Genomic DNA, 10,646 nt, shown 5'->3' with positions numbered 1-10,646 from the left:
TGATGCTCTGATCCTGGTCGCCATGCCTCGGCTCGTCCTGCTCCTGGTGGTCCTCTCTGGGCTCCTGTGCCGCTCGCAGGCGGAGGTGATCGACGACATCCTGCAAAGCCTGAGGCAGGGAACCGCCTTCCTGGAGGAGCAGCATGACAGCATCAACCTGGACGGAGTGGTCGGCTTCATCATCCTGCAGGGTAAGGCCCAAACTGGCTTGGGGGGGGGGGGGGGGGGGGGGGGGGGGGGACTACCAACAACAACAACAAGCAGGGTTGTTGTTGTTGTTGTTGTTGTTGTTGTTGTTGTTGTTGTTGTTGCTGTTGTTGTTGTTGTTGTTGCTGTTGTTGTTGTTGTTGTTGCTGTTGTTGTTGTTGCTGTTGTTGTTGTTGTTGTTGCTGTTGTTGTTGTTGTTGTTGTTGGCTCACATCAGCACCACATAGCTAATAGGAAGCAAACCAGATGCCAGCACCAAAACTGCTTGTCGTTTCTACTGCAATCATTGAATAGGTTACATGCTGCCACTCCGACGTGCTGCCACTCCGACGTTCTGCCACTCCGAAATATCGGCACTCAGAAAGGGATCATGTCTATGTTCCCCGGGTTCTATATTCCCCGTTTTCCCACGCCAAACCTAACCTCCCCCCATGCCTAAACCTAACCTCCCCCAGACCCTAACCCAAAACCTAACCTCTCCCACCCCCACGCCTAAACCTAAGGTCGGCATTGCGGCTTCTAAGGTGAACGACCGCCAGTCCGAATAATGGAAGTTAACGTTCGGAGTGGCAGGGCTTCGGAAAGGCAGACAGTTACCCATTGAATATACCCCTTGAGCTGTTTTGCCATGCCTAGCACCCCCTCATGCCTAGTACCCCCTCATGCCTAGTACCCCCTCATGCCTAGCACCCCCTCATGCCTAGTACCCCCTCATGCCTAGCACCCCCTCATGCCTAGTACCCCCTCATATGTGTGTTTTTTGTGCCGCAAAGAAAATATATTTGTCACTGAACTGCCGGTGTTTAGGAATGGCCTTTACATTTGAGCCGTTTATCCAGCTAGCTATAGCTAGCTAGTTAGAGGTCACATTGGTACAGTTAGAGGTCACATTGGCACAGTTAGAGGCCACATTGGCACAGTTAGAGGCCACCTTGGCACAGTAAGGGGACATTCACACCAAAAGCGTTTTTTTCAGTCAGAACGCTATGAAATCATGTTGAGAGCGCTTCCATTGTGCACAAAACACAGCGCACGGAGCGTTTTTTTTTTACTTCGTTTTGTTTATCCCTGTAGTCGCGTGCAGTACAGATAGCAGCACAACGAACACAAGTAGCCAGCTGGTTTTGTCTGTTTGATGTTGTTCACTGTCAACATGAAAGCCAGATCATTGCCAATTCTGGCAGCAGCGGATGTCGAGGATCCCTCGGGAGGAGAAAAGGTAGGAGGAGTGGAAAAGACGAGGAGCGCGCTTTTTCTCTAATGTTCAACTTTTTTCATCTTAAAAACGCCCACAGCGCTCCTCCAAAAACAACAGACGCCACCAGCGCTGAAACGCCAGGTGTGTTCATTAAAAGAGGAGCACGTTTAGCGCATCCTTACATAAGGAATGAATTGCTGAAAGATGCTGGCAGCTCCAAAAGCGCTTTGGGTGTGAATGTCCCCTTAGAGGTATTTCACATTGGCACATTTAGAGGTCACACTGGCACATTTAGAAGCCATATTGGCACAGTTAGAGGTCACACTGGCATTTGCACACCCCTTTGCACATCTGGACACTTTTATATCTATTCCATCTTATTCTATTTTAATACCTTATTACTTATTTATTACCCTTCGTATTTTAGTGTTTGCCACAACTGCCTTACATACACTGTTTACATTGTTTGCCCTAGTTAACGATATTGCCTTATTGTTATTGTTGTTGTTGTTGTTGTGATTGTGTTTGCTGTGATTTTGCACCTATTTACCTACTGCACCTTCTCTGTAAGGGAGCCTACAGCATAAGAATTTCACACATGCGTACTTGTACTATGGAGTGACAATAAAATCTCGAATCCTGAATCTTGAATCTTGAAAGATATTTTCACATTGGCACAGTGAAGAGATATCTGTTAGCCTGGTATCCAGCAGCCCCATAATGAATCACAGTCTGGACCTATGCCCATCCACTGCCTTTATTCAGGACAGATACTGTCCGGGACACCTGATTGGCTGGTCAATGTAGGGGGCGGGACCTTATTAATCATGAATCTAACATTACCGATAACGCATTAGAGCGCTGCAACAACACACCTGTATGTTAATAGCTAGGCTAGCTAGCGGTTATCAGGTTAGTTATGTAGCAGTAAACCCACTGAATGACCAGTTTATGTCAACCAGTTTGATTCACGCTCTTTCCATAAATAACATGTTTATCGATGCAGTGAGACCGTGATGCCGGCTGTTTCCGGTCTTCCAGCTCTGGAGCAGACAAAGAGTTTAACAAAGTGAGAACAGACAAACAGAGAGAGAGCAGCACTGCTGTCATTGGGCTGCAGTGGAGTAAAAGGTGGAACAAGGTTGACACAGACAGCGTCCAATCAGTTAAGGCTGAAAAATACGCCAGAGTGGTGGATAGCAGAGCGTCCAGACCCTAATGAAGGAGTCATTGGGGCTGGTTACCAGGTTAGATATCTGTATGAAAGCAATCCAAACATGTGAAGGCCTTGTTTCCTGTGCTGGCCTCTGTCCAGCCTGTGGAGAGCAGGAGAGCAGCTCATGATGTGTGGCATCAGATTACAGCTGCACTGCACCACAACGTACAGACAGACAGACAGACACAGACAGACAGACAGACAGACAGACAGACAGACACAGACAGACAGACAGACAGACACAGACAGACAGACAGACAGACAGAAAGACAGACAGACAGACAGACAGACAGACAGACAGACACAGACAGACAGACAGACAGACCCGTTCACAACACTGGGGTCATTTACAGCAGTGGTTCTCAAATGGGGGTCCGCGGACCCCCAGGGGTCCGTGGCACTTTGCCAGGGGGTCCGCGAAAAGTTTTCAAGTAAAAAAAAAAAAAAAAATTAAATAAAATGCTACATGTTACTTATTCCTTCTCAAACTATTTCCTACATGGTGCTAGTCTATCAAAATATCTTGGCTGTCATTGATTGTGTTGCATAGTGGTTTTCTGTACTGTTGACAAATTGTGATATTGTAAGTCGCTTTGGATAAAACAAAAGTGTCTGCTAAATGACGTAATGTAAATGTAATGTAATAAAAAAAAAAAAAAAAAAAAATTGCAAAATCTTCATAGTTCAACGAAAATAGTTTATGCTTTAAAATGGTTCATGGATTACATTCTAATAACAAACCTATCAAATTAAAAGTCAAGCACGTTACCGTGGAAACAATTAAGCTTAGCCCAAAATCACAAATCAGAATGAGGGGGTCCCCGGTATATTTTCTATCTTGTAAGGGGTCCTTGGCTGAAAAACATTTGAGAACCTCTGATTTACAGTAACTGATTGGCTGGGAAATTGCATCCCATTCCACAAGGCTTTTGTGTTCTCAGAGGACTTTTGAAGGAGCTGTCCATCAGCACCACACAGAAAGCAGAAACTAAAAGTGAGGGACTGTCTGCAATAGACTAATTAACACATATGTGGTTACAAATTAAATAACGGCATCATTCAACAATGGAGAAATGCATTTGTATACAGAATGATAATAATTACTACAGGGTGTAGTACTTTTGGAAGAATAAATCATGAAAATAAACCAAACATTAAAATAAATCCGCTCAGGAGGCACTAATTGCAACTTTTTCAATCCATTTCTTCTTGTGTAATGTTATATTCTTCAAAAGGTGGGTTATCATTCAGTCATTGCATCATTATGCTAATAGTTCTCTCTCTCTTGCAGTTTTCTAAGCAACATGTTGGAGTTGGGTAAAGCGGGTAGTTGGATTCAGAAATCAGGGCAAGGTGGTACTGAAGCCAAAACAAGTTTGAGAAGAACTGGACTAGATTGTGGGGGAAGCACATGTAGTAATGCCCAAATAACGTTCAAATGTGTCCCTTCTGGTTGGTCGCCTGATCCTGATGATGGCTCCTCCAGCTGAGCTGAAGGAGGCGGTCCGGACCTGGCCCCACACCGACCCACTCAGCTGGGCTCAGCGCACCGCTACCGTGGCGCTGCTCCGCCGGCTGGACCAAAGCCTGGACAAGGCTGTGACAGCACTGCAGCAGAACGAGCCCAAGTACTACAGAGGTGAGTCACGGCCACCACAGGACGCTTCGCTCTGTGGCGCCACCAAGTGGCAGCCCTGTTCCAAGGAGTTCTTTACCCAGAAATTACGGTATGTAACTTGACGCCTAGTCTCACGTCTCCCCTCCCTCTCCCTCCCTCCCTCTCTCTCCCTCCCTCCCTCTCTCTCCCTCCCTCTCTCCCTCTCTCTCTCCCTCCCTCTCCCCCTCCCTCCCTGGTACCCTGCAGAGTTTGAGCCCATTCTGTCGTGGAGGTTCTGGTCGGTACCTCAGGAGTGGAGCTCCACAGACCCCAGCCTGGTCTATTCCTCCACCCGAAACTCTGAGTGCTACGACGAGCAGCTGAGTGACAAGTGCATGACTCTGCTGCTGGGCACCTGGTAGGTGTTACTGCATGCTGCAGAGCTCTCTCTGGAGCCTCTTCTAAACATGAAGTCTAGATCAGTGGTTCCCAACCTTTTCCAACTCAGGGCCCACTTTTATGTCTCAAAAATGTTCGCGGCCCACCTCCGACCCCATAAATACAAAGGCCATATAATGCGTTCTCAGAGCACTTTTTTATTGAAAATTGAACATAAAGGACTGAACTGAATACAGGAGAAACATGTTGGAAGCTCCACAGTCACTAACACAGCACCTGTAACATGTTGCAACACCTTCAGTATTACAGTTTTCAAGGAGCTGTCCACACACACACACACATACACACACACACGCACACACACACACAGACACACACACACACACACACACACACACACACACACACACCAATCATTCAAGGAGCTGTCCATCAGCACCACACAGATGTCAGAAATGACAAGCAAGGGGCTGTCTGTAACAGGCTAATTAACAAATGATTAATAAATAACAGTATCCTTCAACAATGGAAAAATGCATTCTCATAACAATTTGACATCCAATATCAGATCCAAACAAAATCCAAATATCAGAAGAAAGCCCATTAAATCGATAGGGTTACAAATAAACACAAACCCAATATAAAGATGATGTAAAGATGAAACTTCAATTCAAGCAAAAGCAATAACATCAAAGAAACAAAAATCATACTTTTTCAAGTATGATTTTTCAAAATCTTTAAAAAAAAAATTGTTTTTTTTTTTTTTTTTTTTCAAAAATCATACTTTTTTGGAAATGATTTGGCGGCCCACTTGCAATACCTTCGCGGCCCACCAGGGGGCCGCGGACCACAGGTTGGGAATCACTGGTCTAGATCATGTCCGGCTAGCCAGAGCAGGATATTTTCCAGTTTTACCTTTCTAGACATGAGGAGTCTGTATTTAGAAACAGCTGGAAATGGTCCGTATTCTCTCTGCCAGTGGGCGTGGGGAGGGGGTGCAGTAGCGTGTTTCGATAACAAGAAATGTGATATGGAAACAGCTTTAGCGAATCTGTAACCAAACTCCATTCAAAAACATGCCATTTTAATGGAGGATCCATTCCGACCATTCAGGCAATAATGAGGGGTGGCAATGTGCCAAAAATGAGCGCTTGCCTTTGTTACATCGGCCAAAAGCCGCCCAGTCAAAATAGTGGTCGCACCGTCATCAATTACTGTGGGTGATTTATTTTACAAGTGGCATTCAAGTCATCTGACTAGTTTTCAATTTATTTCTCCCCACAAAAGTTAGGCTAGGCCTATGTCTCGATATAGGCTGTCAGTCAGTCAGCTCCTCTCCGCAGCTGTGTTAGCTTGGACGCTCACAGTCACAACACGTCACTGGCTGCCTCACAATACTTGGCTGCATCCAACTCGAGACAACTTTTCAGACCCTCCTGGAGACAATCTTTCTCAGAAGAGACTAACGTTAGCGACAAATCTGGAGACTTTTTCTGACATGGGATTAACATTACCAGCAAGCAGCAGTAAGCAGGCAATGACGATAGCTGGGTAAGTCCCGCTAGCATCGATGCTAAGTTAGCAAAGTACCCAGTGCAGCTGAAGCACATGGCTAATTAATATGGATGTTAACGTCCATATTATAATTAGCCATGTGCTTGCGCGATGACATTGTGTATTGGTGATGTCAAAGGGTGGCGATTGACGATCTGACTGAGGTCAAGATCGCACAACTCTAGTAGTAGGCTATCATCTCCTTGTTGCATTTTTAAACTGGCAGATGGGGGACAAAGAAACGATTCAACTTTTACTTGTTTACTCACCTAATTTGGCTCTCTTCCAAATAATCCAGACACGTGAAAATAAATGGGACATTAATGGTTTGTAAAGTGCCACCACCCGCCCACTCCTATACAGATGGTCATGATCCGCACTCGCGGGAGTGCCATAAGCCGGCTAATTGTTTCTAAACATGCAGGCCAACCGGCTAGGAGCTGGTTATAATCCGGATTCCACTGGATGTTTAGAAGGGGCTTGGGTCTGGGACACTTTTCCTCAGCCAACTGGGGTCGAAAGTGAACCGTCCACTTGGCCAGTGATTGGCCAGTGGTGGATTCAGTCCTCACCAATCAGTAGCGACTTTGCGATCACCATAAGACACGTTGTTGACTACGGTCTCATGGCATCGAAAAATGACAAAAAACGTGGAGTCCGGTGGCATAGAAAAATGATGAAAATGGGGTCCCCAGTGCTTTAACAACTAACAAGAGGGGTTCTGACCAAGTGACAATACTACCCGCATTGGGCTGCACATGTGTAGGCAAACATAAGAGCAGACTCCGCCCCCTCAGTGGTCTGTCACTGTGTCTGTCCGTACAGGAAGAACAACGGGACGCCCTGCATCGTCACCAAGTCCTGTCGGGACACCATGACTCGCTTCGGCTGTCCACACTACTCGCTCTCACACCAGCTGCTCTACTTCATGATCGGAACCATGGTGAGATACACAACCAACCCCCGGCTCAAACCAGCCAATCAGTGAGAAACATGATGGAAGCAAAAGTGTTGACAGAGGATCTACAATCCAATGAAAACCACTTCTCTCCAAAGTGTCAACTTTGATCACAATGAATGCTTTGTTGACTTTATGCTGTGGAGCTTCTTTTGCTTTCATAAGCCCAGGTTTTTCTATCTCAACTCTCTCTCAGCGAAAGCGCTGCAATCACGGTAGCACAGTTTTAGTGATAATTAAAATGTGAACCTGTACTGTTAACCATCAGACATTTCATCACAGTTTGTTATTAAAGCAGAAATCGTTCCATCCCTAAAGACGTTGAATAAAGACATAAATGCTCAGCTAATGGTTATCAAGTTGACCCATACGGGTCAGAGCTCAGTGAGCCGTCCCTCCCTGCGTCTCTGCAGAACGGCTGCTCCAGCATGCTGAAGGGCGACATGCGAGGCTCGCGGGCCAACATGACCGAGCGGAGCTACCAGAAGATCTTCTGCTCCAACATGATGAAGAGCAACCTGGAGATCATCAAAGACCACTTCAGTGGACAGACGCAGGACATCTTCATCGAAAACAGTGAGTGTCTGAGTGTCATCATGGCAAAATGTCCTGGAGACACCTATTGTAGGGGAACTATATCACATAAGTGGTTTTGAGTATTATGCCAGGTGTTTACAGTATATGTCTGTCTGTGTGTCTTTGGACAGATTTTGCAAATGCGATGCTGAAATGTAATTTCCATTATTATTATTTATTACCCACAGTGTCAATAATGTTGCATCTCCTCTAACAACCTGTGACAGTTCAGCTGAATGGTCATATAGATGTTCCAGAGTGGGTTTGACTGACTTGAATCCATTTCCTCTCTGTTGACAGTACTGCTGTGTGGATTGGCTGGCTTCTCTGACTTCTACAAAGCTGATTGGCTGCAGCACATTCTCAGGCTGCAGGATCAGGAAGTAGGATGTTTTGGGAGCGATGGTGAGTGTTACAGCATCTCTCATACGGCTTCTTGTTCAGAAGCCGTATGTTCAGAGCTCATATTTTGTAAAAGCATCATATAGCTAACATTGGCTATCTTTACATGCACAGAGAATTATTCCCTTCTTAACCAGTTTGACTCCATTAAAATGATGTGAATGGAGGCTCTGATGAGAAGCCTGGTTAAGATGCCTGCTTTACCATCAAGGTGTCACTGTGACATGGAAACTGGCCTTTTGGTTTTCACTGTCTGTACGAGCACAACCTGGTTTTCACTATCTGTACGTGCACAACCTGGTTTTCACTATCTGTACGTGCACAACCTGGTTTTCACTGTCAAGATTCAAGATTCAAGATTTTTTATTGTCACTCCATGGTACAAGTATCACGTGTGAAATTATTGTGCTGTGGACTCCGTTTATAACATAGTACAAATATAACAGGGACTATGAGTGCAAAAACAACAAGAGACACAACAAGCAATAAGGCAGTATAGTGATAAGACAAGTCAGAGACATATTCACTGCACATAGGTGCACATGTCGTGTGCATACTTTAGTCGTGCTTAAACATTTTAAATTCGGCGTATTTGACATACTCTGTCTGTACGTGCACAACCTGGTTTTCACTGTCTGTACGTGCACAACCTGGTTTTCACTGTCTGTACGTGCACAACCTGGTTTTCACTGTCTGTACGTGCACAACCTGGTTTTCACTGTCTGTACGTGCACAACCTGGTTTTCACTATCTGTACGAGCACAACCTGGTTTTCACTATCTGTACGAGCACAACCTGGTTTTCACTATCTGTACGAGCACAACCTGGTTTTCACTATCTGTACGAGCACAACCTGGTTTTCACTATCTGTACGAGCACAACCTGGTTTTCACTGTCTGTACGAGCACAACCTGGTTTTCACTGTCTGTACGAGCACAACCTGGCACAGCATTCATTTATCATGTCACCCAAAAACATGGCAGTGAGCACAAATGACGATTGGGATCGACTGGATCACCATTTTATTTCCTTCGCATCTATTAAAGCAGAACTTCACGGAAAAACAACACTGATTTATTTTCCTCACAATATTATTATATATTTTATTAATCTCACACATATCCAAACACTGTCAACAGTTTTGCAGACATTCATTTAGTTTGACATTGAGAGTTTATTTGAGTTAAGTTGTGGACCAGTGATGTCATTTGTGCACAAATGACGGCTTTACAAAAATGAATCTAGATGCAGCTATATGTGATTAAAATAATAACAACAACAACAACAATAATGGTAAATTCCATTGCTATATGCCCCTCCCACAAATTAATGCAATGTGGGCTACAACCTGCACCAGCTCTGCTCTTTAACTATAATCTGAACAGATCATTTTGAGCAGTATGTGTGTTGGTGTGTATGTGTGCATGCGTGTGCGTGTGCGTGTGTGTGTGTGTGTATGTGTGTGTGTGTGTGTGTGTGTGTGTGTGTGTGTGTGTGTGTGTGTGTGTGTGTGTGTATGTGTGTGTGTGTGTGTGCTAAACTCTGCTGTCTCCCTCCTCAGAGAGAGGCCTCTCACAGATCATCGGAGACGAGCTGCTGGAACAACTGCAGCCCCACCGGAGAGTAAAGAGGAGGGACAAGACACTACGAGGTGTGTGTGTGTGTGTGTGTGTGTGTGTGTGAAGAGGAGGTACAAGACACTACGAGGTGTGTGTGTGTGTGTGTGTGTGTGTGTGTGTGTGTGTGTGTGTGTGTGTGTGTGAAGAGGAGGTACAAGACACTACGAGGTGTGTGTGTGTGTGTGTGTGTGTGATTTATTGTGTCAGATTATAGGACTATTTGGATGCCTTTGTGACAAATGTAAATGATTTTGAAAGCTAAGAAAGCGATCTCATAAGGCTGTGAGACTTCAGTTGTCGAGGAGATTTCTGTAACAGTGTTTTGCTGTGAAACTAAAATACTGTGAGTGGATTTTCATTTTTGGGTGAATTTCTCATTTAATGCAGCCAGTTCTATTCTCTCTGCCATTCCATTTGATTAAATGATCTTCTTTCGTCTCATTCCCTTCTCTCCCATTGTCTTCTATTACATCTCCTTCTTTTCCATTCGTTCTTCTCTTTCTTCCTCATGTTCTGTTGTCTTCGGCTCTTCCAGACGGCTGTTCGAGTCACATGACAGGCGTGGCTGTTAGCGCGCTGGGAGGATACCTGAGCTACTACCTGACAGTGCAGGACATCACCAAGAGGCCACTGTCCTGAACGCCCCTCACGACACCTCACTCTGCAGCACAGCAGGGGGCGCTGTCCTGAACACCCCTCACCTCACAGCACAGCAGGGTGCGTTCACAACAGCCAAACGTTTTGGGTCGCTGGGTAGAGAGGTTCTGTGTATGCATCTATGCTGGTGACTGTTCCGACACAATATGTTGCTTTATGAACATAAGATGGTTATTAAACGCTCGGTACAAAACACAAGCTCAAGAAAGAGCGTTTTTTTTCCCCACGTTTGATTTGACATGTTGGATTCGGTCAGAGACGGG

At 45.3% G+C, this 10,646-nt stretch overlaps 1 protein-coding gene across 1 annotated transcript; it reads left to right on the top strand.

Annotated features, from left to right (window-relative positions):
* Positions 1 to 22: 22 nt before the first annotated feature.
* cUnh16orf89 (chromosome Un C16orf89 homolog) lies at positions 23 to 10,571 on the top strand (the record flags this gene model as incomplete). The annotated part of the gene is made up of 8 exons (XM_083649344.1): positions 23 to 191; positions 4,108 to 4,260; positions 4,486 to 4,636; positions 6,997 to 7,114; positions 7,543 to 7,705; positions 8,006 to 8,110; positions 9,669 to 9,758; positions 10,262 to 10,571. 8 exons carry the CDS (start codon positions 23 to 25, stop codon positions 10,363 to 10,365), a joined length of 1,053 nt encoding a protein of 350 aa, XP_083505470.1. The 3' UTR covers positions 10,366 to 10,571.
* Positions 10,572 to 10,646: the final 75 nt, after the last annotated feature.

This window comes from Poromitra crassiceps (assembly GCF_964638095.1).
Source record: "Poromitra crassiceps genome assembly, chromosome: 13".
In the NCBI taxonomy this organism is placed as follows: Eukaryota; Metazoa; Chordata; class Actinopteri; order Beryciformes; family Melamphaidae; genus Poromitra; species Poromitra crassiceps.
Note: the sequence above shows the minus strand (reverse complement) of the source record. Positions and strands in the feature narration are given on the sequence as shown.